The following is a 24,932-nucleotide window of genomic DNA, read 5'->3' on the forward strand; positions in this document are numbered from 1 at the left end:
GAATTGCACCCACCCAATACATTCACTGTCAGGAAAAGATGTCACAGGGCTTTGGAGCGGTCAAGATCTCCTTTGGCTTACTCCTTCCCAGGGGTGGGGTGGGGGTCTCGTTTTCCCCCCGTAAACATTTGTGTCAGGGGACTAAGTCAGAAGGATTAAAATGGACAAAGAGAGCTGTTAAGGAAGGCAAAAGCAGTCTCCATGGGGACTTGAGTGTGAGGGGCCTCAACTGGGGAGCCAGAGGGTGAGGAGAATGGGAGACACAGGATGTGCCTTGGCGATGCGGGAGCAAGAGCTGACAGTGTGGGAATGAGTGTCCAGGCTCTTTCTAGAATGAACTGGTTGAGTTACCCACCTCTCCACTTTCTCTGCTGCCTCTTTGACTTACTCCCTACCTTAGCCCCTTCCAGGAGAGCCCAGAATCACCAGATTCTAGGGATGGCTATTGCTTCAGATGCTGGGAACCCAGCTTAGAGGCTGTGGGCTTGCACCTGGGAAAGCCCGCTGGGGTTGGGGGCCACTCACTCAAAAAGCACCTCTGGAATAAAAAGCCCCTCTGCCCCTTCCTGTGAGTGGTGACTCTGCCCCAGGACAGGAGATTTCATTCTAAGTTCTTCCCAAGGAGTCAGGGTCTTGCAGAAGGACCAAGAGACCTAGGGTCAGTGGCCTGCACCCACTGAGGGGAGGAGCCCCCAGCCTGAGAGAGGGTCCACTTACCGGTTTGCCGTCTAAGCCAATGGGACCCTGAAACCAGAAAGAAGACAGATATAAAGACCAAGCATCACAGGACTCCTGCCATGGAGACAGCATGGAGCAGGGGCAAAGCGTGTGTGCTCTGGACTCCAGTGAGTTGGGGTTAAAGTTCCTACTGATCCACTTACTGGTTATGTGGTTGTAGGTGCATCTAAGTCTCAATTTCCCATCCTAAAACGGGGATGAGAATGACTGGACCTTCCAGAAGGGTCCTTGTGAAGAGGAAGTGAAACACTGCATGCAGGCTGCCTGGCACAGAGGAGAACCCAGTGGGTGGCAGTCACCATGGATACCAAAGACCCCAGTGGAGAAAACCAGGGATTGGCTAGCACTGAGGCCTGGGAAAAGGGGAACTAGCTGCTCCCCCTACCCTGCCTCTCAGAACCTGTCCTGGGGCCTGTCCAAAAAACCAAACCAAACCCACTGTCGTCAAATCAAAAAGGTCGGCAGTTCAAATTCACCAGCTGCTCCTTGGAAACCCTATGGGCAGTTCTACTCTGCCCTATAGGGTTGCTAGGAGTAGGCCCCTTAGGCAGGGGTCAAAGGGCATCCAGAGGGCCACCCCACCGCCTTATCCATGGCTTGGATCTCACTCTCAAAGCCAGGCTGTGGGTGGCTTCCTTGCCCCGCCTCGTCTGTTCCACATTCCTATGTCATGCTGGCCTTTATCAGCCTGCGACTTCACTTCATGTAGCCCTAAAGGCTGTGTGATCCCTGCCCCGCTGTCCCCTTTATTTGCATATTTATTTTCCTGGCCTCTCTATCACCATGAGCCAAGCACTCTCCTTGGTTGCTCTCTGTGAAAGGCTGTGGAAGAGGGTCCTTCGTGACTTGGGTTTGGAAGGGAAAGGCTAGCTTCAGGGCTGGCCTTGGATGAAGTTTAACTCAACCAGGTCCAGAGACTGCCTGAGACACAGCTAGGCTGGGTCCTCCCTACTTACCGGAAATCCAGGGAAACCTCGCGTGCCCGGCTGGCCCTGAAAAGAACAGGAGAGGAGTGAGGATGAGCGAGGAGAAGATGATGCTAATCTTTAGTTCCCTGGTTCTTTGCTGCTCCCAGAGGGTCCGTGGCTTCCCTCGGGAGACACCACAGTGAGCTAGTGGGAGGGGCAAAGATAGAAATGGAACATTGATGGGAATTCCCCTTCAGTGACTAGGGGTGGAAAGGAAAAAGCAAAAGGCCAGTGTCTTTTGGGTCTTCCAAGGAAGTAGCCCCTGGAGAGCTCCCCACTGCTAGGGACAATCTGAACCTCAGCATGTAAACAGATGGGACGGCAAGCACAGGCACCAGTTCCCAGCGCGCCAGACTCCTGGCTAGGACCCGCTAAGCCCTTTTTACTTACACATTAATCATTGCTCCCGGCCACTTATCTAAGGATGGCCTGGACATCAGCAGAGCTGAACCTCAGCCCAGTACTTGACCTTTGGAATGGGTGTCTTCAGGCTAAAGGAGGTCAGATTGCTCACTTTCCTCCTACCCTGGCCAGCAGGCTTCTCCGATCAGTTGGGAAATCTCTGGATTCCCCCAGTCTTTGTGGGATGCAGAGCAACTCAGGCCCATTTTCCTGGAGGTTCAGAATGCAATACATAGCTACTGAAGCTGGAGACTAGAAGCAGGCTCACTGGTCACAGCTCAGCAGTTGATGGTCAAGACCCAGGACAAAAGCGACGTGCTGAGGTCAGAAGCAGCACGAGGCTGTGAAGATCCAGGCCAGGGAGGGCTGACCAGGAGGTCAATGGCAACAGAGATCTAAGAAATGTGACTCACATCGCTTCTCTTCTCAAGCAGCAGCAACGGCTCCCTTCTACTCACATATCATTCAAGGCCACCCTCAATCTCGCCCCCATCAACCATTATAGCTTCCTTTCCTGCCTCATCTTTCCACCCATCCTTTGCTCAGGCATACGGGTCCCTCAACTGCCTTTCCCTGGACACCTTCCACACGTCCAGCTCTAGTCTCGGAGTCTCCCCTTGGCTGAGAGGGTCACAATCTCTTCATGAGGATGGGCTTTACAGTCTGGCAGACTGAGTCTAATCCTGGCTCCACCAATGATGGCTGTGTGACTCTGAGCAAGTGGCCCTGCCTCTCTGGCTCTCAGTTTCCTCATCTACAGAATGAGCATAGCAGTATAACCACATAGGGTCATTGAATTACATTCAATTACAGCTGTAAAGTTGGGGACAGTGGTGGCTCAGTGGTAGAATTCTCAACTTCCATGTGGGAGACCCGGGTTTGAACCCGGCCAATGAACCCATGAGCCAGTGAACCTCATGCCCAACGAACCACCACCCATCTGTCAGTGGAAGCTTGTGTGTTGCTATGATGCTGAACAGGTGTCAGTGGAGCTTCCAGACTAAGACAGACTAGGAAGAAAGACCCAGATTTTTCTGAAAACTCAGCCAGTGAAAACCCTATGAATCCTAACGGTCTGATCCCATGGTGCTTTGGGTCACTATGAGTCTGGGGCTAACAACAACAACAAATGTTTGTAAACTGTATTGCTTGGCACGCTGTAAGTATTCAGGAAGTGGTAGCTCCTATCATCAGATTGTTGTTGAAATGGACTAAAAAAATAAAGCAAGGTTGCTTTTCTGCCCAGTAAGTCTCAGATCGATGGAGGTTTGTCCTTGTCAAGCAGCAGAGTTTTAGAATCAGATCCTATCCAGAGGAAAATTGTATCCATCAGATGTGAGCCTGACACATCTCCGGGCCGCTCAGGTCCTCCTTGAAGCCGTGGACATGAGTGCCTACAGCCCTGTGCTCAGGGAGCATGCCAGCCTCTCGGGCTGGGTGGGATGGGGACCCTGCCGTTAGGGTGGGTGCACTGGCCAGGCCAGGAGCAAGCTGGAGTCTGCTGCTGGCTCAGGCCAGGTTTAAGGCAGGCAGCCAAAAGGACAAAAGAGAGGAGCGCCACTCATATGTCAGAAGGGCCCAGGGCTTCTCTCCTCTCAAGGGTAAGTGATACTAAGAATAGCACTAAGCAGAAAACCCGGAAACTGTGCAGTGTAGCCTCTGAAACCTCTCCGTGTAAACTCTGGACTGCTCTGAACGCTGAGAGGCCTGGAGGAAAGGTCAGGAGAAGAGAATTCCAAAAAACTTCCTCAAGTCCCGCTCCGGACAGTGTTTACATGGCAGGGCTAACCACGCGGTTTTCTAATTACAGATCCTGCCCGGTAGCAGGACGCATCTCTCCGACCCAGGGCCAAATCCGGCGCTAAGCAGGGCGTTTTCAGGGATCTTGGGGAGAATGCCATCGCTGACCAAATGGAAACTGGGACTCTACTCCCAGGAGAGGTGGGGCCTGGGTAAAGCACTGGGGAGGCTTGGAAATGGACTTTAATTTACCTCTCTTCAGTTATACGGTGCAGTTGAACATCTTTTCCCAGTGCTATTTATTTGTGAACTGCCTGTACTCTTAACCAATATTTTCTACTAGGTTGTTTGCCTTTTTCTTATTGATTTGAGTAAGGCTCTTTGTTAATAACTGACTGTCACGTGTTGCAAATCTTCTTTCCAAGTTGGCATTTGCCTTTGATTTTGTTTATGGTATGATTTCTGCCATATGGAAGTTTTACATCTATGTAGACAAACTTGTCAATCTTTTCTTATGGCTTCTGGGTTTTGCGCCTTGTTTCAAAGGGCCTCCCCTAGTTCAGAGTTATAAAACCTTCACTTATTTTTTGGTCCTTGTGTTTTCATAGTTCCATGGCTTCTATCTGAATATTTTATTTATTTGCCATTTATTCTGATATAATGAGTGAGGCAGAGATTTTATTTATTTTTTTCAGCTTTTTCTTACTTTACCTTTTTCTAAACAGCTAGTTAGCTGGCCCAGCATCATTTCCTAAACAATCCATCTTTCTTTTCCTCTTGTGAAATGAAGCCCTTATCATTCATGTATCAAATTCCCATATGCATTTAGCTTTAATTCTGGCCTCCCTGTTCTGTCCCATTCATTTGTTTGTAGTAATTGCATTATTCTTATAATACCCATTACTCTATTTCTAGAATTTTTCTGACATTCTCGCAAGCTTTTTTTTTTTTTTAAATGAAATTTAATATTATTTTGTCAAACTCCCAACCCTATGGAAAATTCACTGGGATTAGGAGCACATTAAATTTGTAGATTACAGATTTTTTTTTAGTAGATTAATTTATGGATTAATATTACATCCTCCTATACAAAAGCGAGAGAAATAAGCTTTACACTGATATCTGAAATCTCCTCCCTTAATTCAAGGCCTGGGTAGCAAGGGAGTCGAGTGGATACACACTTTCTGGAAGTGGACCCTATGTCTATCCCTCCTAGACTTCCCAACAGGACCCCCTACCTGCAGCTTGTGTGGGGTAAAGGAACATGGATACAGGGAAGTTCTGGTTGGGAAGATCCAGCCAGGAAGTCTCCCTTCCCTCCTACTTGGCTCCTCAAAGAGGACTATCATGTGTCTGTCCACAGCCTGCCCTCCTCTTGCCTCCCCATCTTCAGGCCAGGGCTGATCATCTTTCAAACAAGACTCTGTGGTGGCAAATGTTTAGCCACTGGCTGCGAGTGGGGAGGGTGGGAGAGGAGAGCCCTGCTTTGTACAGCATTTGCCAATTTCTGTGGTGTAAATACTCCCCCCATGGCTGATTTCAAACTACCAACGTGATGTCACTGAATGCAGAGTTGGCAGGAGATGTGCATAATCTGCTCCCGTGAGACAGGGCGAGCCAGCTCCAGCAACCATGCACTCCTACCTTCCAGCAGCAAGTGGACATCGCTACTTGGACATGACAAAGACATTGTAAACTCATCATGTTCAAATTAAACTCTCCCCTGCCAAAATCTTCCTTCTGGGGCGGGGCACCACCATCCACCTTGTTACTTAAGGCAGAAATGTGGGGACATCTTGAACTCCTCCCTCTCCCTAGACCCTCATTTTATCATTTTGTCAATTCGACCTCTAAAGTATTTTGCCAGTCCATCCCTTCCACCCATCCCCATGGACTCTATTCCTGTCCAGGCCTTGATTACTGCAAGTACCTTCTAACCGGTCTCCCCACCTGCAGCCTCTTCTAAACCATCTCCCCACAGGAGGGGGAGGATCAAGTGATCTTTTAAAATTGCAAATCTAATCGTGTCACTCCTAGCTTAACACAACTCAAGGGCTCTCCACTGCCCTCAGGATAAAGTCCCACTGCTGAGCATCTTGGAAAAGGTCCTTCATGACCAGGCCCTTGCTTACTGCCAGCCTCAACTCTTGTCCACCTCACCCATGCTCTGCTCCAGAAAGGACGTCACCTTCTCTAATAGTTTATAAGTGCCCCTCTTGCCTTTAGTCCTCTTTGCTCCTCCAGGCCTGCTACCTGGGTAACCTCTACTCATCCTTTCCTGCCTGCCCCTCAACCTCAACTCAGATGCCTCCACCATGTTCCCTCAGCTCCGTAAGCGCCCCATCCTAACATTACTGTCTGCATTGTAACCGCTTATGTAATTGCTGGTCCCCGACTAGACTATGAGCCTGGAGGGGCAAGGATGCCTCTGTTGGGTTTTCATTGCCTACCCAGCACTTAGCGTGTAGTAGGTCCCTAACAAATATTAATGGAATGAATAAATGCAGCAACATTCAACAGGTTTATCTCCCTGGGATGGGGTGATCGTTGTGGATGAGGCTTCCTCCTAGCCCCTGGAGAGAAGCTGGGAGCTCAGAGAGGGAATGGACCCCATGGAGATGGAGGCAGTGTCTTGGGGTCCCAGCATCCCCCTAGGTTTAATGGGATTCCCTAAAAAGTTAACAGACCCAGACACACTGCTTCAGTATCTTGCTTCACTGGGATGTGAACCATCATCCTTCAAAGAGCCTGGGATGGCTTTCCCCTTTGCTGAACCATTTATTGGGCTCCAAGAGAGAAGGCAGGTGGCCCCTGAAAGCAGCCAGACTGGCTCTGATTAGCAGCGTTTATTCCGGCCCTTCCCGCCTAAGTGGGAAGCCACATGTTCCCCATTATCCCGGCCTCCCAGGGCTGGCCCCACTTGACCTCTTCCCCTAATGACAAACGGCTCCTTTGTCCTCCCTGTCCTCTGTTATCCTGGCTCAGGATGGCTTCCAAGGCGGCGCTGAGGGGGCTGCCCCTGCCATCTAGCAAGGGCTCAGCAGGGGTGGCCCCAGCTATCTGGGTGATGGTCACCCACACAGGCCAAAGTTGGGGGATGCTGGGCTTGCTCAAGGCTCCTGGTGCCATCAAACCTCTCCTAGCACCAACACAGACTCAAGGGAGAATTTCTTTTCCTTAAGGTAAACATCCTTTATAAACAGCAGAGTTAAATGCATGGAAGTGGGGTGTCAGTGCAAGAATACAGGGTTTGGAATGAGACAGAGCTGGCCAAACCTAAGCTCCAGCACTTACTAGCTGCATGACCACAGGCAAGTCATGAAACCCTCAGTTTGCTTCTCTGTAAAACAGGATGGTGGTGCTTGCCTCCCAGCTTTGTTGGGAGGGCTGAAGGAGACCCATTTGCACACTGGCTTTCAGCACAGGGCCAGGCACAGGGCTAGGTGCCCAGGAGATGGAATACTAATTGTTACCTGGATAGAAGGTGATTTTCACTATCGGAATCGAGTCCAAAGCAATAGGTATGTTCCTGATTAAGTTTACACATGCTGGGCCGGAAACCAGGAGGCGCTGTGACAGACCCTCAGAACATTCTCCCAAAGTGGGGCCTTTTCAACAACTTAAGGTAGCATGTTGACATGATGCTGATGAAAGATGCTGACGAAAGGTTGTTAGGGGGGTCGCGAGACAAACACAATGGAAACGTCTGTGCTCAGAGTGGGCGGCAGACAGAGATGGGGTAGACAGGGCCTATATCTGTGCTTGTTCCTCCTTCCCCTCTAATGGGCTCCACCCCTAGGCTCAGTCCTCGATGTTAGAACTTGGGGGACTGTCTTCTTTCTCTGGGACCTTCCCAACTGGGCAACACCTTTGTCAGGAACAGCTGGACTCAGTATTCACACTGTGGCTCCCCTGACCCCAGTACACACAGGAGGCCCCCATCGGGGTGATGTGAGCCCAGGAGCCCCTATGACAGCAAGGCCACAGCCTGGCCGGGTGTGACAGCAGCAGTGGGAGTTGAGAATGCAGACTCTGAGCCGGACTGCCTGGGTTTGGGGAGTCAAATCCAGCGTGGCCACACTCTAGCTGTGTGACTTTGGGCAAGTCATTTACCCTTGCTGTGCCTGGGTTTTCTCATCTGTGAAATGGAGGTATAACAGTACCTACCTCATGGGGTTCTTGTGAGGGTTAAGTGAGATAATACATGTCCCTGCCATGTAATAAGTGCTCACTAAGCATCGGCCCTTAGCATTATTGTTATGGCCTGAGCCCCCGGAGGAAACCTTGTTGAGAAGCCCAGGACCTTTCAAACGCTGCTTCTGGCCCAGGCCCCAACCTGCCTGCCACCTCTGGCTCTCCAGCTCCTTCCTGCTTCCCTCTCTTACCTTCCCCAGCTCTCCCAGCAGCCCAGTATAGCTCCACTTCTCAGCACTCACCACAGCTCCTCCCTTGACTTCTTAGCTCAGTTGTGGCCGCTTCCTTTGGACCTAACTTAGCAATTTGTTCTCTGACTCCTCCCCCTGGACTGTGGGTGGGAGAGACTCCTGCTTCCCACTGGCTCTCTCTGTTGAAATAAGGGGAACTGGGCAGGTTGGCCTTCATCTGTCCATCAGGCTAGCCTCAGACTTCCAGGAGGTATAAGCAGGGAGGGTCCTTTAACCCGTTTGGAGAGCAATTCAAAGACGCCATTCTTTGTTATGGGAGAGGAGACAGGCCCCAGTGCATGCACTTCTGGAGCCATAGGCATGCCCTGCTCACACTGGGTGATCCCTGGGGGGTACCCCTGGGGCTGAGACTAGCCATCTGCTCCCCCCTCCCCTTCACAAGGCATCACAGATCAGGAAAAGTTCACAGCAAAGCACAGAGAAGATGCCTGCTGCTGGGCTTAAAGACTTGGGGGCCAGGAGTTCTGGGTTCTAACCCTGCCCTAGCCTCTAAACGGGGACCCTGTCAAGCCACTGCCCCTCTCTGGGCCTCAGTTTCCCCTTCTCAGAGGCCTGGACGAGAAAATTGCTGAGTCCTTTCTGCTCCAATATTTGGTGATTTTATTTAAGCCCATGGGCCGGGCACTGTTTGGGAAGAACAACCAGTTCTCCTTCCCATAGCCACAGTATCTTCCCAGCTTCACCACCCACATCCCCCTTCCTGTCCCTAAGGAACCATATCTGAGGGGAAGCTCACTGATTTCCCAAGCTCCTGTCACTGGGTGGAGACACCTAGACACAGGGCCCGGGGCTAAGCACAAAAAGGAGATTTTGAGAGTGAGTGGTGGCCTGGAGCAAAGGCCTGGGTCAGGGAATCTGGACTTGGGGGTCCATTCCATGGGCATCCAGAAACAAAGGCAGGTCCTTCCGTAAGCAAAGCTGGAGCACCCTCTCCTGAGAGGAGTGGGCACCTTCCCCCTCCGCCCTAAATAACAGGGCCGCCTCACAGCTACTGCAGCTTTGTAGCTAGAGGGTAGGCCCTTCTGAACCCTCCCCAGAGGCTGTAATTTAGGTATATTTAGCCAGGCCACTTTCTCTTACATCAACAGCAGCACTGTGACCTGGTCTAGCTGACCATATCACAGGAGGGGGCCACCACACCTAGAGGGACCGCCAGGACTCACTCTCCCCACCCCCACCCAAGGCCTTATCATTCACTCGCCTATTCCCCTACTCCACTCCAAAGAAGAGCAAAAACAACTTACAGGGGGGCCTCTTGGACCAATGATGGACATTCCAGCATCTCCTGGGGCACCCTGTGGGGAGAGAGACAGAGGAGAGGGAGGGCGGAGAGTCAGGCAGGGCAGGAGGGGAGAGGAGAAGGGGGAAAGAGGAGAGAGAAAGAAAAGGAGCTGGCGGGTGAGGGAGGAGGAGCAGGAGGGCAGTGAGATGCAAAGCCAGGGGAGGGGGAGGACAATGAGGGGTTAGAAGAGAGGAAACAGAAAGGGAGAACACATGGAACATTCCAGAAGGTCCAAGAAGGACAGCAGGAAAGCAGTAGGAATGAAGAGAGAAGAGATGTCAGCAAGAGCACAGATGTGGGATCCAGCGCGATGTGACCCCAGGCCGGGGAAGCAGGGAGAACAGGTATTCATTGACACGATGGGTAAGAAGGGGGCAAGGGGAGGGGAGGAGGCTCAGCTCAGCAATGGCTGCCCCGGCCAGAGGCCCCAGAGCTCTCAAACCCATGCCCTGCTCAGGCTGCTTTCCAACCTCTCCCAGCCCCACCCAAGTTTCAAAGAGTCCAAGGCTTTCCTCCCCACCCCATCCCCAGATCTCCATCTGGCTGCACCCCTTGCCACTGCTGACACTGCTGGAAAGTGATCTGCCCGGTGGATGGAGCTGCTGGAAGCAGAGGGTGGGGATCCAAGAACCACACTTGCTAAGTGGGCCAGCAGCCCGGAACCGAATGGCTCAAGCGGCCTCGATTTCCTAGACCTGGTTTGCAAGTGACACAGAGGGGTTAGGGCTGGGGCAGAACGTCTAGCCCCAAGGGGATGGTAGAGGCTGCTGGACTCTGAGCTGAAAGGGAGTTTTGGAGGGTGGCTGAGAAAGCTAGATAAACACTTGAGTGGGGGTGGGGGAGGGAAGAAGGAGGATGAAGAATGTACGGGACTTGGATGGGGGTGAGATGTAGCACTGGCAGAAGGGCAGCGACTGTGTCCTGCTGGAAGGAGCGGCAGGATGCTGTGTCCCACCAGGAGTCCACTCCTCCTGCAGAGGCATGCAGGGGAGTGAAAATGCCCAGGGCCCTGAGTTCTAGGTCTTGCTCTGCCATTTGGCTAACTGGGAGACATCAGGTAAGTTGTGACACTTGTCCAAGCCCACATGAAATCAGGACGCTGAGGGCTGCTCTGCTGAACTTCAGGGTCAAGGGGCATGAATACATTTTGTCAAACGCGGTGCTTCACACCCATGTGAGGGGTGATTTTAAATTAGTAGCTCTTTATGCCGTTGCAGCTATATAATCATTTTTATACAGCGAAACGTATGAGAGCTGGAACTTGATGGGACTGCCTTGTTTTCCTGGGTCTCGGAAGTCTTCCGCCTTTGACAGGGTACAGTCTTATCCCTTTTCTACCACTCGTTTTAGTGGAAAGTATTTCAGTTTTCCTTCTCCGACAAGTTTCCACCTTATACAGGTTCTGGCTTTCGCAGATTTTACTGTATAAGGCAGTGTGTACAATGGTTAAGAGCACAGATTTTAGAGCCACAAGGCTTGGGTTTGAAGTCCAGCTCTGCTATGTGACCTTGGCCAAGCTACTTAACTTCTCTGTGCCTCAGTTTCCTCATCTGGAGTGCAAGGACAATAGCACCTATCTCCTGGGGTGGATGCAAAAATTATATGAGGTAATGTAGCATGTTTAAAACAATGACTGGTACCACAGGAATGCAAGGGGTTAATGACAGGAGAGACGATGAGCGGAGGGTAGAAGGGGTCTATGAGAACTCTGTACTTTTTGCATAATTTTCTGTAAACCTAAAACTGCTCTAAAAAGTCTATTTCTTAAAAATGTGTTCACATTATATTAATTTACTAAGCCAACACCCACCCACCCCCAACCAAAAACAAAAAAACAAAAACCAATGCCTGGTCCATGGAAGGTGCTGGCAAGTGTCTGTGTTAGCTATTGTCCTTACACAATGATGTGCCACATGTCTTTCTCCAGGGCAATTTAGCCCCTGTGATGGGGGGACTGACAGATACTTTTCCTTCATTGAGGGGACAGCCCTGGTGGTGCAGTGGTTAAGAGATGCGCTGCTAATTAAAAGGTCAGCCGTTCGAATCCACCAGCCGCTCCTTGGAAACCCTAGGGGCAGTTCTACTCTGTGCTACAGGGTCACTATGAGTTGGAATTGACTCGATGGCAATGCGTTCTATGGGTGGTACTTGGTGGTTAGGGGCCCATCCTTGGAGTCAGACCACCTGGGCTCCTCTCGAGCTCTGCCACTTTCTAGCTGGGTGACCTTGGGTCCGTGACTTTGCCTCTCTGTGCCTGAGTTCCCCCTCCTGTAAAATGGGAATAGTGAAGCCTCCCTCGCAGGGTGTGTGAGTGTCAACTGGTGTTGAGTGTAAACCTGTGCCTGACAGTTTGTGCTTAATACACAGCAGCTGCTGCTGTTATTGTGGAGATGGGAAGAATATAATGAAAAGATACACACGGCAATGTACAGGCAAAGCAGCAAGGGAGCCAGAAAAGGACGGAGCTGACACTAGGAGGTCTGGCTTCCGGCCCCTCCTTTCACTATTGTTGTGGGACCTTGGCAAGCCCTGCCCTTCTCCGGGCCTCAGTCTCTTCATCTGTAAAGTGAGCCAGTTAGGTGTGCTGCTCTCTGAAATCTCTCAAGAACCCTCCAGAGCTGAGGTGCCAGGGTGCCCTCTGGGCTTCTGGCTGGCTCATGGCTCACAGAGGTCTCTTCCCAGGCCCTCCACTCTACAACCCTGGGAGCCACCCTGGGAACTTTTCCCCCAGGGGTGCTCTGTGGGGCAAAGATAAGGTTTCTATGTCCGAGGGCACCAGTAGTGGGGCTAGGTTAGAATCTGCTGCACAGAACAGAGAAGAGAGCGCTCCTGGCTTAGGGCGGGGGTCTGTCCACGCTGGGAAGTCAGAATCACGAGGCCACATGCAGCCATGGCTGGGCCAGGGAGACCCACCCAGCCAGGAAAGCTGGGACCATCGCCCAGGAATCCCAAGACTTCTATGGGATGGCATGGAAGCTGTCAGGAAACTGGGCAGGCGCAGCCTGATGGATCAGCTGAGAGGGGCTCGGAGGGAAGAGCAGGCCCAGCCTGACAGATCAGCTGAGGGGGGCTGTGAGAGAAGAGCCGGCCCAGCCTACATGCTCTGACGGGGCCCAGGTGGTGGGAGGAGGGCTGGGGGTGGGGGGGCTCTGAAAGCCCTTCCCCTGAGAGTCCATGTCGAAGAGGTGGCTGGGATTGAAGGGCTGAAGGGGAAAATGTGGACTCACCTTCTCGCCTGCTTCGCCCTTTACTCCCTGGGGCAGCCACATGCCAACAGGGTGCAGAGGAGAGAGGGAGGGAGAGAAAAAAGAAAGAGGATGAGAGAGAGGCACAAATACAAGAGTACGTATTAATGACACAATGACCAAACGAAAGAAATCACCGTGAAATAAGAAATAAAACACAGATGCTGACATATGACAGGCTCCGTGGCCAACTGAGCACAGCTTGTGGAAGGCTATTGCCATTCCAGATAACTGAGAGAGAAACAGTGGCAGGGGCTGGAAGACGCCGCCGTGTGTGTGTGTGTGTGTGTGTGTGTGTGTGTGTGTGTGTGCTGTGACTGTGAATGTATGTGTGCATATGTGTGCTGTGTGCATGACTGTGAATGTGTGTGCATGAATGTGTGTGAGTGTGAATGTATGTGGGTGAATGTGTGTGTGAATGTGTATGTGTGCTGTGTGTACGTGTGTGACTGAATGTGTGTGCTTTGTGTGAACGTGTGGGTGTGCTATGTGTGAATGTGTATGAGTGTGAATGTATATGAGTTTGTGCGTGTGTGTGCTATGTATGTGTGTGACTGTGTATGTGAAGGTGTGTGTGTGTGAGATAGAGACAGAGGGAGAGAAAGAGAACCCATCTAGTCAGGAAATTCATGGCCTCAGCTGACTGGGTCAACTAGAGGTGGGGTGGGGACGGGACAGACTCTCCCAAGGGCTGTGCTGTGATGGTGGAGTCTATGAGGCAGGAGGGTCCAGCTGACTGTCAAGTACAAAGCTTTGCCAAGCTAGACAAGCCAGGAGTTGTTAGGGCTGCCAAGGTGGACAAAGGGGCATGGAGAAGCATGGGTGGACAGAAGGCAGGACACATGAAGGATGGGCTGGGGATGCAGAGGAAACTGGGTAGCTCTGCCAAGGGTCCAGGTTCAGATTACCCAATAAGCAAGGTATGCACAGGCTTACTTGTGCTTAGTTACAAAGATGTGGTGAAACCCTTGTGAAATTGTGCACTACTGATTAGTAAGTAAACACAAGTAAGCCCTTGCTTAATGTAAGCCCGTGCACAACTTGCTTGCTGGTTAATCCGTCCCTAGAAGGGTCCCTTCCTTGTAACCATAGTGATCATTGACAGCCCCCATCCACCCTGCTTCAAACAGGCCAGTGGGCTACCTCTCCTGAAACCCTTCCCTGCAACTCAAGCACTTCACACCTACTGACCACCAGGGAGTCCTTATCAGATGGCACATGCCAGGACCCCTACTGGGCAGCCAAATGGACCCACTGTCACATCTAAAATAGCACCAGGAGCACGGAAGGCCCCAAAATGGCTTGAAAATAGCTGTGTGTGGAAAGAAATGGGAAGCCCTCCTGCAGCTCCCCAGGCCCCCACTGTGGGTCAGAACCAGGCTCCTAGGGGGAGATGCCCACAGGGCCCAGGAAGAAGAGCGGAGGTGGGAGGCTGGGAGGGACTGGTTTGCATGTGCAGCCTTCCCTGCAGGTCAGCAGCTGCACTGGGGTGGACAGGTTCCCGAAGCTTACCTGTTCGGAGCAGGGACTTGGGGGTTGAGAGTCAGCTTGGGTACAAAGCCCAGCTCCACCTCAGTCTTGGCACATTGAGTCTCAGCTTTGTCATTAACAAAAACAAACAAATAAACACCAAAAACTCAAACCTGTTGCCACTGAGTCATTTATGACTCATGGTGAAGAGGGTCCCAAAAGCCTGGGCTCAGAGGCTGTGGTGGGGACCATGCTGGACTCAGGCCTCCACACAGCAAGCCCTTGGTGAGTGTCTCCCTGCTAAGTACAGGGAAGGACTGAATGGCCACTAGGGTGGATCCAGGGCTTTCAATTAGAGAATTAAAGCAGAGGAACAGGGCCAGGCAGGGATTCCACAGTGTGCTAGGAAGCGGTGGGATGGTTTTACATGGGGCAGCCCAGGGTGCCCAGCCTCCAAGCCTTGGCAGATGGGTGCTGGCTGGGCTTGAGGCAGTTCAAAGCTCTGTGACATGGGACACTTGTTCTGAACCTCTGAAATATCCCAGGTCCAGGCTCTGTGGGTTCACCTTAAGGATCAGATCTTCTTTAGAGCCAAGATGCCAATCACCAGGTTGAGGGGTGGGGAACAGTGTTGTCAGGGTCAAGAGCACAGGTTTTGGAGTCAGGCTACCTGGGTTAAAATTCCTGCTCAACTACTTCCTGGCCATGTGACCTTAGGAAAGACACTTAATGTCTGAGCCTCAGTTTTCAATTCTGAAAAATGGGGATGGAAATTGTGCCTACCTCTGCAGTTCTTGTGAGGATTGATGAGCTAACGGGTGTAAGGCTCTTAGCAGGCAGTTAGCACTCACACGTGTTAGCGATGATGTGGATGCCTTTTCCCACTCTCTGAGCACCAGGGCCCACCCCAGGCATGCAAACTCACACACCAAAAGCCAATCCCAGACGAGGAGGTGAGATTAGAGGTGAAAAGCATGAGTGACATGGCCGTATGGCATGGGAGTGCTCAGGGGGCACTGGGGAGCCAGGGTGGGGGTTGAGGTTGCTGGCTAGTGTGGAGTTAGGAATCAGACCAGAGAGCAGCCTTGGCTACATCCTAGGCCTCGTCACGTGAGCTCAATTGTAAGGAACAGGCCAGGCGGTGGTGAGGCCCCACGTGGTCACACTGCCCTAGGCTGCTGCATTGCCTTTTCTAGCCCCTTGGAGACCATCACCCCAAAGCCACTGGAAAAACCCTGATTCCAAGACCTTGGGATCTAGTGCGGCTTTCCCGTTCTGGGAAACACTGTCCCTATTAAGCATTCCCATTTCCCTTTCTCTATCTTAATTTTTCAACAGGAAACATTAAATATTTGAAATCTCAGGCTCCTCCTTTGGATGTGGAGGCTCTGGAACAAGCCCTGTGGCTGCCATCTTGTTCTAGCATGTCTCCATCAACAGAACATGGATTCTCCTGAAATGCTGGCTCCAAAGCAGCATCTGTAAAGCAAATCCAGTGTTCCCATAGACTGACCCCTAGTTCTGAGAATGCATTTCTCTCCATCGTTTGCTGTTCAAGCTAGGGGATTGTTGCAGGAACTGCCATCTGGGGTGAGGGGGTATGTAAGAGGAGCTTCCAGTGTCTAGAGGGCTCAGGTCTCACCCTGTCACCCAGCAGGTGATTGGCAAAGAGCTTTATTCATGCAGCTTTCCTGGGTCTGTCCTTTGCTGGGACAGCTCTCTGGAGAGTAAAGCCACATTGTGAAGTCTAAAGGGCTGGAATAAACTTCTTCCCTTCTCCATTCCTATCCTCCCTGAAGCTGACTGGGGTAGTGGGAGGGAGAGTGCTGACCCTCTTCTTGGGGCTGGGGCAGACAGCGCCTTGCCACAGTTTGGAGGACAGGCTGGTGTGGAGAAGCAAGCAGTGACCACGCAGGCAGGTACAAATGCACAACTCACCACATGTCCAGGCATCCCAATGGCACCTTTGTCTCCCTGATGAATGAGGCAAACAGTCAGATGTGGCTGGAGTTGGGCAGCATGTGCAGGACCCCATGGGCTGGCTGTGCACCCAAGGCCCACTTCGCACGGGCAGTTGGGACATCTCGCACGATCCCCAAGTGTTGTGTGGGCGGGCTTCCCCAAGGGGCCCCCCTGATTGTTCAGCAAGTGGTCACCCCTCTCGCTCTCTGAGCTTGGGCAGGATGCTGGGGAAAGGGCACTAAAGCAGGAGTCTGGTTCCCAGCCCGAGCCTCAGTTTCCCCATGCGTATCACATGGCGGTCCAACAGACTTTCCCTTAGCCTTCTGTTGTTGCAATCCATTTCAGCTATGACCAGGATGTGCCTCATCCCCGTCACGCTCAACTGCAAGGCACAGAGCAAGGCGACTGGCAGTTCCCATGTGACAGATGGGTGAATCACTTCCCCAGGTCCCACTCCGTCAGAACTGGGGAGCAGTGCCCCCACTGCTCTGCTCCTCCCCCCAGGCCCTCTGTCTGAGAAAGCTACTGACGGGTCCTTCCCACTCCTCCTTCTCCTAGGCCACCCCCAGCATGACAGGAAGGGCCAAGAGCCACGCGGACTCATCTGAATCGTGAGTTGCAGCTGTTCAGGGGAATTGCTTTGTTTTGTAGCCAGGGGTTCCATCTTCTCACTCTGGAAATCTGCTTATTAAGTTGTGTTCCTCCCTCTTTGGGCTGAAAATATTTTTTTGCAATCATACGCATGCAGACATCATAAAATCCGGGGTGGGGCTTGGGGTTTGCTATAAGCCTGGGAGGATGGAAAGCAATCAGATGCAGGAAAGAAGAGTGTTCACCCCAGCCTGCTGGGGAGGACAGAGCTGGCTTCTGCTTCTTGGATTTCCCCAAAGCGTCTGGGCATTTCTGGGGTGACTCTGTATATCTGCTGACCCCAATGAGAAAATGCCTTGAGGGACAATTAGCATCCAAGATGTGTGAGGGACGCACCACAGAAGAGCAATCAGCTCTGAAATTAGGCTCTTGCTACACGTACGTTGTCAAGATCAAGGTGTCCTTGAGTAAGACGTTCTGCCCTTGGCGAAGAGTGCCAGGGTAACAGCAGTGTGGTGTTGTTGGCTGCCACAGAGCGGGCACTGACTCATGGCGATTCCATGCGCAATGGAATGAAATGCTGCCCATCCTGTGCCATCCCTATGATCAGTTACAGACCAGACCACTGCGATCCATAGGGTTTTCATTGGCTGATTTTCGGAAGTAGCTCACCAGGACTTTCTTCCTAGTCTTAGTCTGGAAGTTCTACTGAAACCTGTTCAGCATCATAGCAACACGCAAGCTTCCGCTGACAGACAGGTGGTGGTTGCACACGAGGTGCGTTGGATGGGAATCGAACCCTGGTCTCCCGCATGGAAGGTGAGAATTCTAGTATTGCTAAAAATTTCCTTAATCCCTCTACGCATCAGCATCTGTCAAATGGGGGTAATGGGAGCTTCTCTCTCATGGGGTTGTGTGGAAGATACCATGAGATGATGTCTCTAAAAAGCTTACGCCAGTACCTGGCACTTAATAAGGGTTGAGTACGCCGTATCTACTGGTATTAAACCCAGCACGGCCACGGGCAAGTGAATTTTATAAGCCTGCTTGCACTTTACACATCAGCAGTCTTGTCACGGGTCCCTCCCAAGTCCCTTCACCCAGAGCACGAACAAGACCAGGAACCATGGATCCTTGGTCTCTTCTTCCTGCTGAAAACACCAGGCCATGCCGGCCGTCAGCTGTGACATCCACATGGTCCACGCACTCTGGGGCTGGTGAATGATATTTCAGGATGTGTGTTTTGGTTTCCTTTTCTTTTTAAAAACTAATGTTCTTTGCAGTCCTGGTCATAAAATGCTTGGGTTAGGGACAGGCATGGAGCGGTCACGAGGCTGGAAACTATGTGCAGCGGCCCCTTGCGCTGTAGATTGCCCCCTAAATGCTTTTTAAAGGTGGACTTGGTCAGAGCAAACAAAGTCTGCCCACGCTCATCTCAGTCATCTGATTTCTCCCCTCCTTGGATTTCATGGGACCAATTCGTTGTCCTCCCTTTGCTTCAGGGCTTGTACTTACTAGAAGAGTCTCCATTTTCAAGGCTAAACATTCTCCCACATGCATTTCATTAAGATAGTCACCACTGGACATGAATCCTAGAAGCTGCTGCATTAGTTAAGAGGTTACAGTATAACTCATGTCTAAAAGAGGAGTAATGAGGGTCAGAGGGATGCACAGAAGGGTCTGGACGCCAGTGGATGTGGTCTTTGGAGCAGGGAGACACAGCAGCCTGGTACCAGCCCCAGATCACTCTCCGTGCCACGCCTCACCCTCTGATGGCTTCAGCATCTTGCCTGAGTCACTCTCCATCCAAGGACCCAAGGTCTCCAATACTCAACTCATCTCTGCCCCAGGCCAGACTCCACAGAGCAATGTCTTAGAAGACTTCAAAGATGGCTCTGAAATGTTGAGCATGGACCACAGGAAGCAGCAGTATGGAATGGTGTGTGATAACACGGCCCTCCAACAGGTCTACAGCTGAAGCTGCTTACTTAACAGCAGGGTGACTTTGGATTGGGTACTTTAACTGAATCTCAGTTTCCTCATCTATAAAATGGGCATAATAATATCCATTTCACTGAGTTGTTGAACAAATCAAACAAATGAAGACTGATTAGTATTGTATCTGGCACACAGTAAGGTCTCCATAAAAAGAGGCTATTATTTTTTCTACTTTCGTCCCAAAGTCCCTACGGTTACCTGGCATAAGCGCTCCAGATTTTAGAAACACTAACTGGGGAGAACAAAGCCTTGGACTCCACTCTCTGATGTGGGGCACAGGGAGAGGGGCAGTGGCCTTATCTTAGCCAGTATGCAGGAGGAGACACAGTGCCCTGCCCCTGCCCCTGGCCTCCCATTATAGGGCCATCAGTCTGGCAGTCAGTCAGTCAGTTTCAGCGCTGGAGGGGTCTGCGTGGGGTGCTCCACCTACTGAGCCCCCAGAAGGGGCCTCAAGGAGCTGCAGCCTCTCCAGATCTCAAAGGGGGAGGAGGCTGACAGTGGGCTTCTCCCTCAGTTCTGGACCAGAGAGACTCTCATCCAGACACACCTGGACGAAAAGAAGCCACCAACTTAGCCAGTCCTCAGAGCGAGAAAAAGCACAGGAGAGAGATGCAAAGGAGAGCTGCTTACCGGGAGTCCAGGTCTTCCGGTGGGACCCTGAAATAAAGGGGGAAAGAATAAGGTCAGGGTAGTGTAATACCCAATGGTTCCCACCGGTGTGACCTTGGCTGTCACTTGTGTTCTCTGAGCCCCTGTTATTTTATGAACAAAATGAAGGGAGGGCCTTGGTCACTAAGCTTCCTTCTGGTTCTAGCATTCATTCATTCATTCATTCATTCATTCTCAGTGGGGGTCTCCTCCATGCCATGCCCCAGGGTAGGTGCAGGGAACAGAAAGATGAGAATGTCCTCTTCCTTGTCTCTGTCCTTTATGACTCAAGGATCACTAGGGCTGTAGGCCTCACCAGTGTGTCTCCTCTCTCTGAGCCTTTCTGCCTCACCCGGTCCACTATTCTGTCATGCATGTTGGCCTGGCCTGGGAAAGGGCCTGGGGGGGAGGTCAGGGCTTGGTCTTTCCCGTCCTCCCACACAGGAGCAGCCAGATGCCAGGGCAGAGCCCATCACCCACTGCTCTGAGGAAGATGGTCTGTGTGGGACGCTCCTGCTGGACCTGCCCCACCTGACATGATGCAGCAGGGCAATGGAGTGGGCTGGGGGCATCTCCAGGGGCCCTCTCTCCCTCTGTGGGATCATGAGCAAGGCAGTGGGTCTTTCTTCCGTTGATGCCTCCAACCAGGTGGAGACCACCCTCTCTAGGATGATCCCACCACACCTGGAGGCCCTCTGTGGCTCAAGAAACCTATTTTCACTGGCCCCAGGTATGCTTTTCTCAAATACATTATTCATAATCCTAATATTCCTGCCTAATACAAGTCTGGGCATAGAGTAAAAGTTAAGTGATTTTTCACTTGACTACAAACTATAGACGTGGAGTCCATTAAAAAGACTCCATATAATGGATCTGAAATCCCACTGAAAAAAGGAAAACATTCACCAGAATGTGCTATAAACACTAATAATTACAAACATAGTCATATATATAGAAGGAGGCTCAGGAACCAAGGGAATCCTGAGAAAGTCATGTCTTCTTAGCTCTGGCCCCAGCTTCCAAATGGATCTGATACAAGATGGTGACTGAGAAACTGCCCTAATAGCTGCCTCCTGGGACATCATGGAGCTTCTTGCAAAGGGGGAAGAAATATCTGGGGAAAGCTTCCTGAACTCATCCCAACCCTGGCACGGTGGAGGCATGGGGTCCAGGAGTGATGGAGGTGTCTTGGTGAGGGAGACAGTATGATTTAGAGGTTAAGAGCACAGCTCTGAAGTCCACCCGCCTGTGCTCAAAGTCTGGCTCTGCCACTTACTGAGTTCTGTGACCTTAGGCAAGTTGCTTGGCCTCCCTGGGGCTCAGTTTCCTCATCTTGAAAATGGGAGAACAATCATATCCGTCTCTTACGATTACACGCACTAATGCATGTGAAGCACTCAGCAACGTCTGGCATACGGTAAGCACTCAACAGACAACAGCTACTGAAATGATTACTAGCAGAGAAGAGGACTGATGGGAGGTGCACAGAGCTGGCCTCGGTCTCTCCCTCCAGAGACCCACCCAGCAGGCACAGTTTCTCTCCTTCCAGGCACTCTGACATCCCATAACCTGAAGGAAGAATCAGGACCGGACCTCAGGGTATTTGTGGGGAGATAAAACCATCCCCTCCAGGGCTGATGAGGCAAAACTCAGGCAGTACTAGGAATAAATCACCCCTTCTGTCCCCGTCTATGAAGCCCTGGTGGCGCAGTGGTTAAGTGCTTGGCTGCTGACCAAAAGGTCTGCAGCTCGACCTCACCAGCCACTCTGCAGGAGAAAGATGTGGCAGTCTGTTTCCATAAAGGTTACAGCCTTGGAAGCCTTATGGGGCAGTTCTACTCGATGGCAGCCAGGTTTGGTTTGGGTCCCCCTCTGCTCTGCACTAGCCCCTCCATGCTCCCCCAACTGTGTCCTCATTATTTAGATATTTACCTTGTTGAGCTTGTAAATCACCTCAAAACCTTTCTTGGAATGAGGTAGGGTAGAAATAAATGAAAGTATAAATTAATTAATTAATGAAAAGTCAGAGAATAATCATTTTGTCCTTAAAATTAAAGGCTTGGAAGAAACTTTGGAGACCATCCAGGGGAAACCCCTGCTTCTTGGATTTAAATGAGTTCATACATTCCATTGTAAATAACATATATATTTATATATTAATATGTAACTATATTAACATATAAATATAAATTATATACATATACACACACGCATATATATATATATATTCTTCACAACAACTAGATGAGGCAGACACTATACTATCACTACTACCATTTTCCAGATGAGGAAACTGAGGCACAGAGAGGATAATTAACTTGCCCAAGGTCACACAGCAAGGAAGCAAAAGAGCCAGGCTTTGGACCCAGGCAGTCTGGCTCCAGAGCTCATGCTTGTAGCCACTACCTCCATAAAAACTCAAAAGCGCCTAACACGTCTTAAGTGTTAGCTACTACTTCAGCAAGGATCACATTTGACCAGGCCTGGCAGCTGCACATCAAATATTTCCCTATACTCCTCCAGGGAAAGAGATAGCCCTGCTTCCTTTGGTTATGGGTTTCAATCTCACAGTCCTCGTAATCTCTCTTAAATCTAACTCCGGGACAGATGTCAGTTTGCATGCCAACTCAGTGGATTGGCAGTGACTGACTAAGGCATTGTGTTGAGAAACCTCCTAAGTGATTAGCAACGTCTGCCCTAGACATGAGGGGTGGAGCAGAAGTGGCCGTATATTTGCTACAACTTAAATGGCTCCTGTTGCAACAAAAATCCATCCTCCATGGTTGTCTCCTATAGGCACTGGCTGTCCTTCTGTCCACGGGAACCTGGGTCCTCGGGCTAGAGTACAGAGCCACCCCAGATACGGCCCCTGGCCAGAGGACAGCAGACAGGCATTGCAGCCAGTTGCCATCTTGTATCCCTGCCTTTTAGCCTCTGGCCAACAGCATATCTTTCTTTTTAAGGGAGCAGAGAGAATAGGGCTGAGGAGGCAATTCCCACCTTGATGAGCTTCCCATTTCCTCCCCTCACTGCCTTGGGGTTTCAGCCAAAGTTGGGCAAAAATCTAGGACTCTTGTGTCAGGCTCAGTATGTGGGGGAAACTACCTGGGCTCCTCCCCCTCCATCACCAGGCGGTGAGGGTTCTGAGGAGAGACTCAGTCCTATCTCTTCATTTGCTCCTCCTCTGCACAGTCTCCAGGCTGGCTGGGAATAGTCTCGGGGTCACCTTCCTGGGGAAGGAAGGACCCTCTAGAAAGGCAGGGCTGTGGCAGAGGGCCAGACCTCCAGAAGAGACCCAGAGCTAACTACACCGGCCGCCCAGCAGCTTGGCTGTGGGGACATGGTGTAGGGAGGAGGCTCCAGGGTGGAGGAGGTGAGGAATCTTTTGGCTTAGTCAAAAAAGACAAGGGGGCGGGGGAAGAAGCCCATCTCCAGCACGGGGTCTGTCAAAGTCCCCCATGGCAGAGTTTATTTTGGAAGATTGATGACAGGAATTGAGACGTGACGTCCCAAACATGCCACAATAAATCTTCCTCCTCCTTTCAAGGAATGGAATGATTTTCCTCTCTCAGTGGGACTTATCAGTCAGGGAGCCGAGCAGCAGTACCGGCCTGGGTTCCATTTACCTTGCAGAGAACAGATGGGATATTAAATAATGGGACTGATTAAAAATCGGGTAGGCCGCTCCCCAGGTACAGATCAAGAAGGGAACAACGCTGGAAATGACTTCTCCAAGGAAGGCACGATAGACTTGCCGAGTCAGTCACCTCCTTGAGAAAGATCTGATGTGGAGGGTTCAGTCCTTTCAAATTCCAATCCCCAGTCCCCCACTGACCTCTGTGTCTTTTGTTGGGATATCAAATGTTATCCCTCAAAGAAGACGTGCTCCTGTTCTCTGGATTCATTACTTCAGGGAGACAGTCTCCTTGGGCTCTTCTCAGGTTCTTTGGAAATGATCAGGCTCCTCCACCCCACGCTGGGCCCCAGAGAGACACCAGGGAAGGAGGCGTGACACAAGAGCTATAGTTTATGTGATGTCTACAAGTCTAATCTGCTGACATTGCTTTCTCTTGCATAAAAACAACAACCATCGCCACCACCACCACCTGCCCAAAGTGACCAGGCCAGAATGCACGTGCCCAGGGAGTGCTGTGGACATGTGGACACGAAGTCCTTTAGCGCAGCCCATACTTAGAGCTGCACAATGACCTGCTTTCTGATTGGGAAGGAGGCGTTTCAAGGACCAGAACTGAGTAGAGATTATCTCTTTCTGGTGCTTTTCTGACTCCAGTTGCTTCTTTATGGGACAAAGAAGCTGGGCTAACAATGAGGCCAGCCTGCCTTTCAGACTGAAATTCAGGACCTGCTTTGTACAGGGAGTGGTCATTGTCTCACCCTGGAGTGGGCCAGAGGTGGGTGGAAGGCAAATGGCAGCCTCCTTTCCTGTGTAAGGAGTCCCTGGGTGATGCAAACAGTTAAGGCGCTCGGCTGCTAACTGAAAGGTTAGCCACCCAGAGGCACCTTGGAAGAAAGACCTCGCAATCCACTTCTGAAAAATCCGCTACTGAAAACTCTGTGGATCACAGTTCTACTCTGACACACACGGGGTTGCCAGGAGTTGGAGATGAGTCGATGGCAACTGGTTATTTCTCGTATAAAGATGCTGGAGGGACCCCACAGAAACCATCTTGCCTAGGGCCCCGCAGAAAACAGTGGAGGCCGACTGTCAGTCCCTCCACCCAGGACCAGTTACCAGCAAGGAATATAGGTCTTTGAGACGCACGTGACCAGGCTGCAGCTTGAGTACTTACAGGAGGTCCTGAAAGAGAAAGAGAAAATGCCAGGGTCAGGGTCGGGGCTGGAAGGAAGACGGGGTGGGGGTGGGGGGCCGCCTTAGAAGCAGCATCCAAGAATTCTTCAGCTAAGGGGTTTCCATCTGGTCTTCAAAGTTTGTATTTTCCTGGCCCACTTTCACCAATATAATCTGTTCTCACTTGATTTCATCTCCATATTTTCATAATTGGATTAGACGTGCAGAGGTCTGGACCCCAGGCTCGGTCCTGCTGGGAACCTAAGGGTGAACCTCGTAAAGCTCCCTGCTTCAGTTCCCTTCCCCACAAAATAGGATCTTTGGGACCCGCTTGACTCATGTGTAGGGTGCCTTTGCAGGACCCGAGACAGTGGGCACTGTAGCACATTGAGAAAAGTCAAATGCGGAACGAAACCTAACGAGATTGTGATTGGCATTGTGATTGGGGTCCCCTCCAAGCTTCCCGTGAGATGCAATGGAAAATGAGCAGGCAGGAGCGGGGAAAAACAAGCTTCCCACTCAGGTCCCTGCCTGATGTCGATCGGGGTGCCCTGGTTTCTGTTAGGCTCTGAGTCAGGCATGTTGTCCCTCCTGGCTCTGCCGCCCACCACCTCTTCTTCACGCCCATCTCTC

General features: G+C 51.3%; 1 protein-coding gene across 1 annotated transcript in view; it reads right to left on the reverse strand.

Annotated features, from left to right (window-relative positions):
• The window catches only part of COL13A1 (collagen type XIII alpha 1 chain), a 176,510-nt gene that overhangs the window by 81,613 nt on the left and 69,965 nt on the right, over positions 1-24,932 (reverse strand). Inside the window, exons 3-8 of the mRNA XM_012558384.1 lie at positions 24,301-24,308; positions 19,472-19,498; positions 16,229-16,264; positions 9,538-9,588; positions 1,695-1,730; positions 718-744 (exon numbers count right to left, since the gene is read on the reverse strand). Coding sequence (XP_012413838.1) covers positions 718-744; positions 1,695-1,730; positions 9,538-9,588; positions 16,229-16,264; positions 19,472-19,498; positions 24,301-24,308 — 185 coding nt within the window. The remainder of the gene's footprint in view (positions 1-717; positions 745-1,694; positions 1,731-9,537; positions 9,589-16,228; positions 16,265-19,471; positions 19,499-24,300; positions 24,309-24,932) is intronic.

Source organism: Trichechus manatus, unplaced genomic scaffold, assembly GCF_000243295.1.
Source record: "Trichechus manatus latirostris isolate Lorelei unplaced genomic scaffold, TriManLat1.0 scaffold00163, whole genome shotgun sequence".
Lineage (NCBI taxonomy): Eukaryota > Metazoa > Chordata > Mammalia > Sirenia > Trichechidae > Trichechus > Trichechus manatus.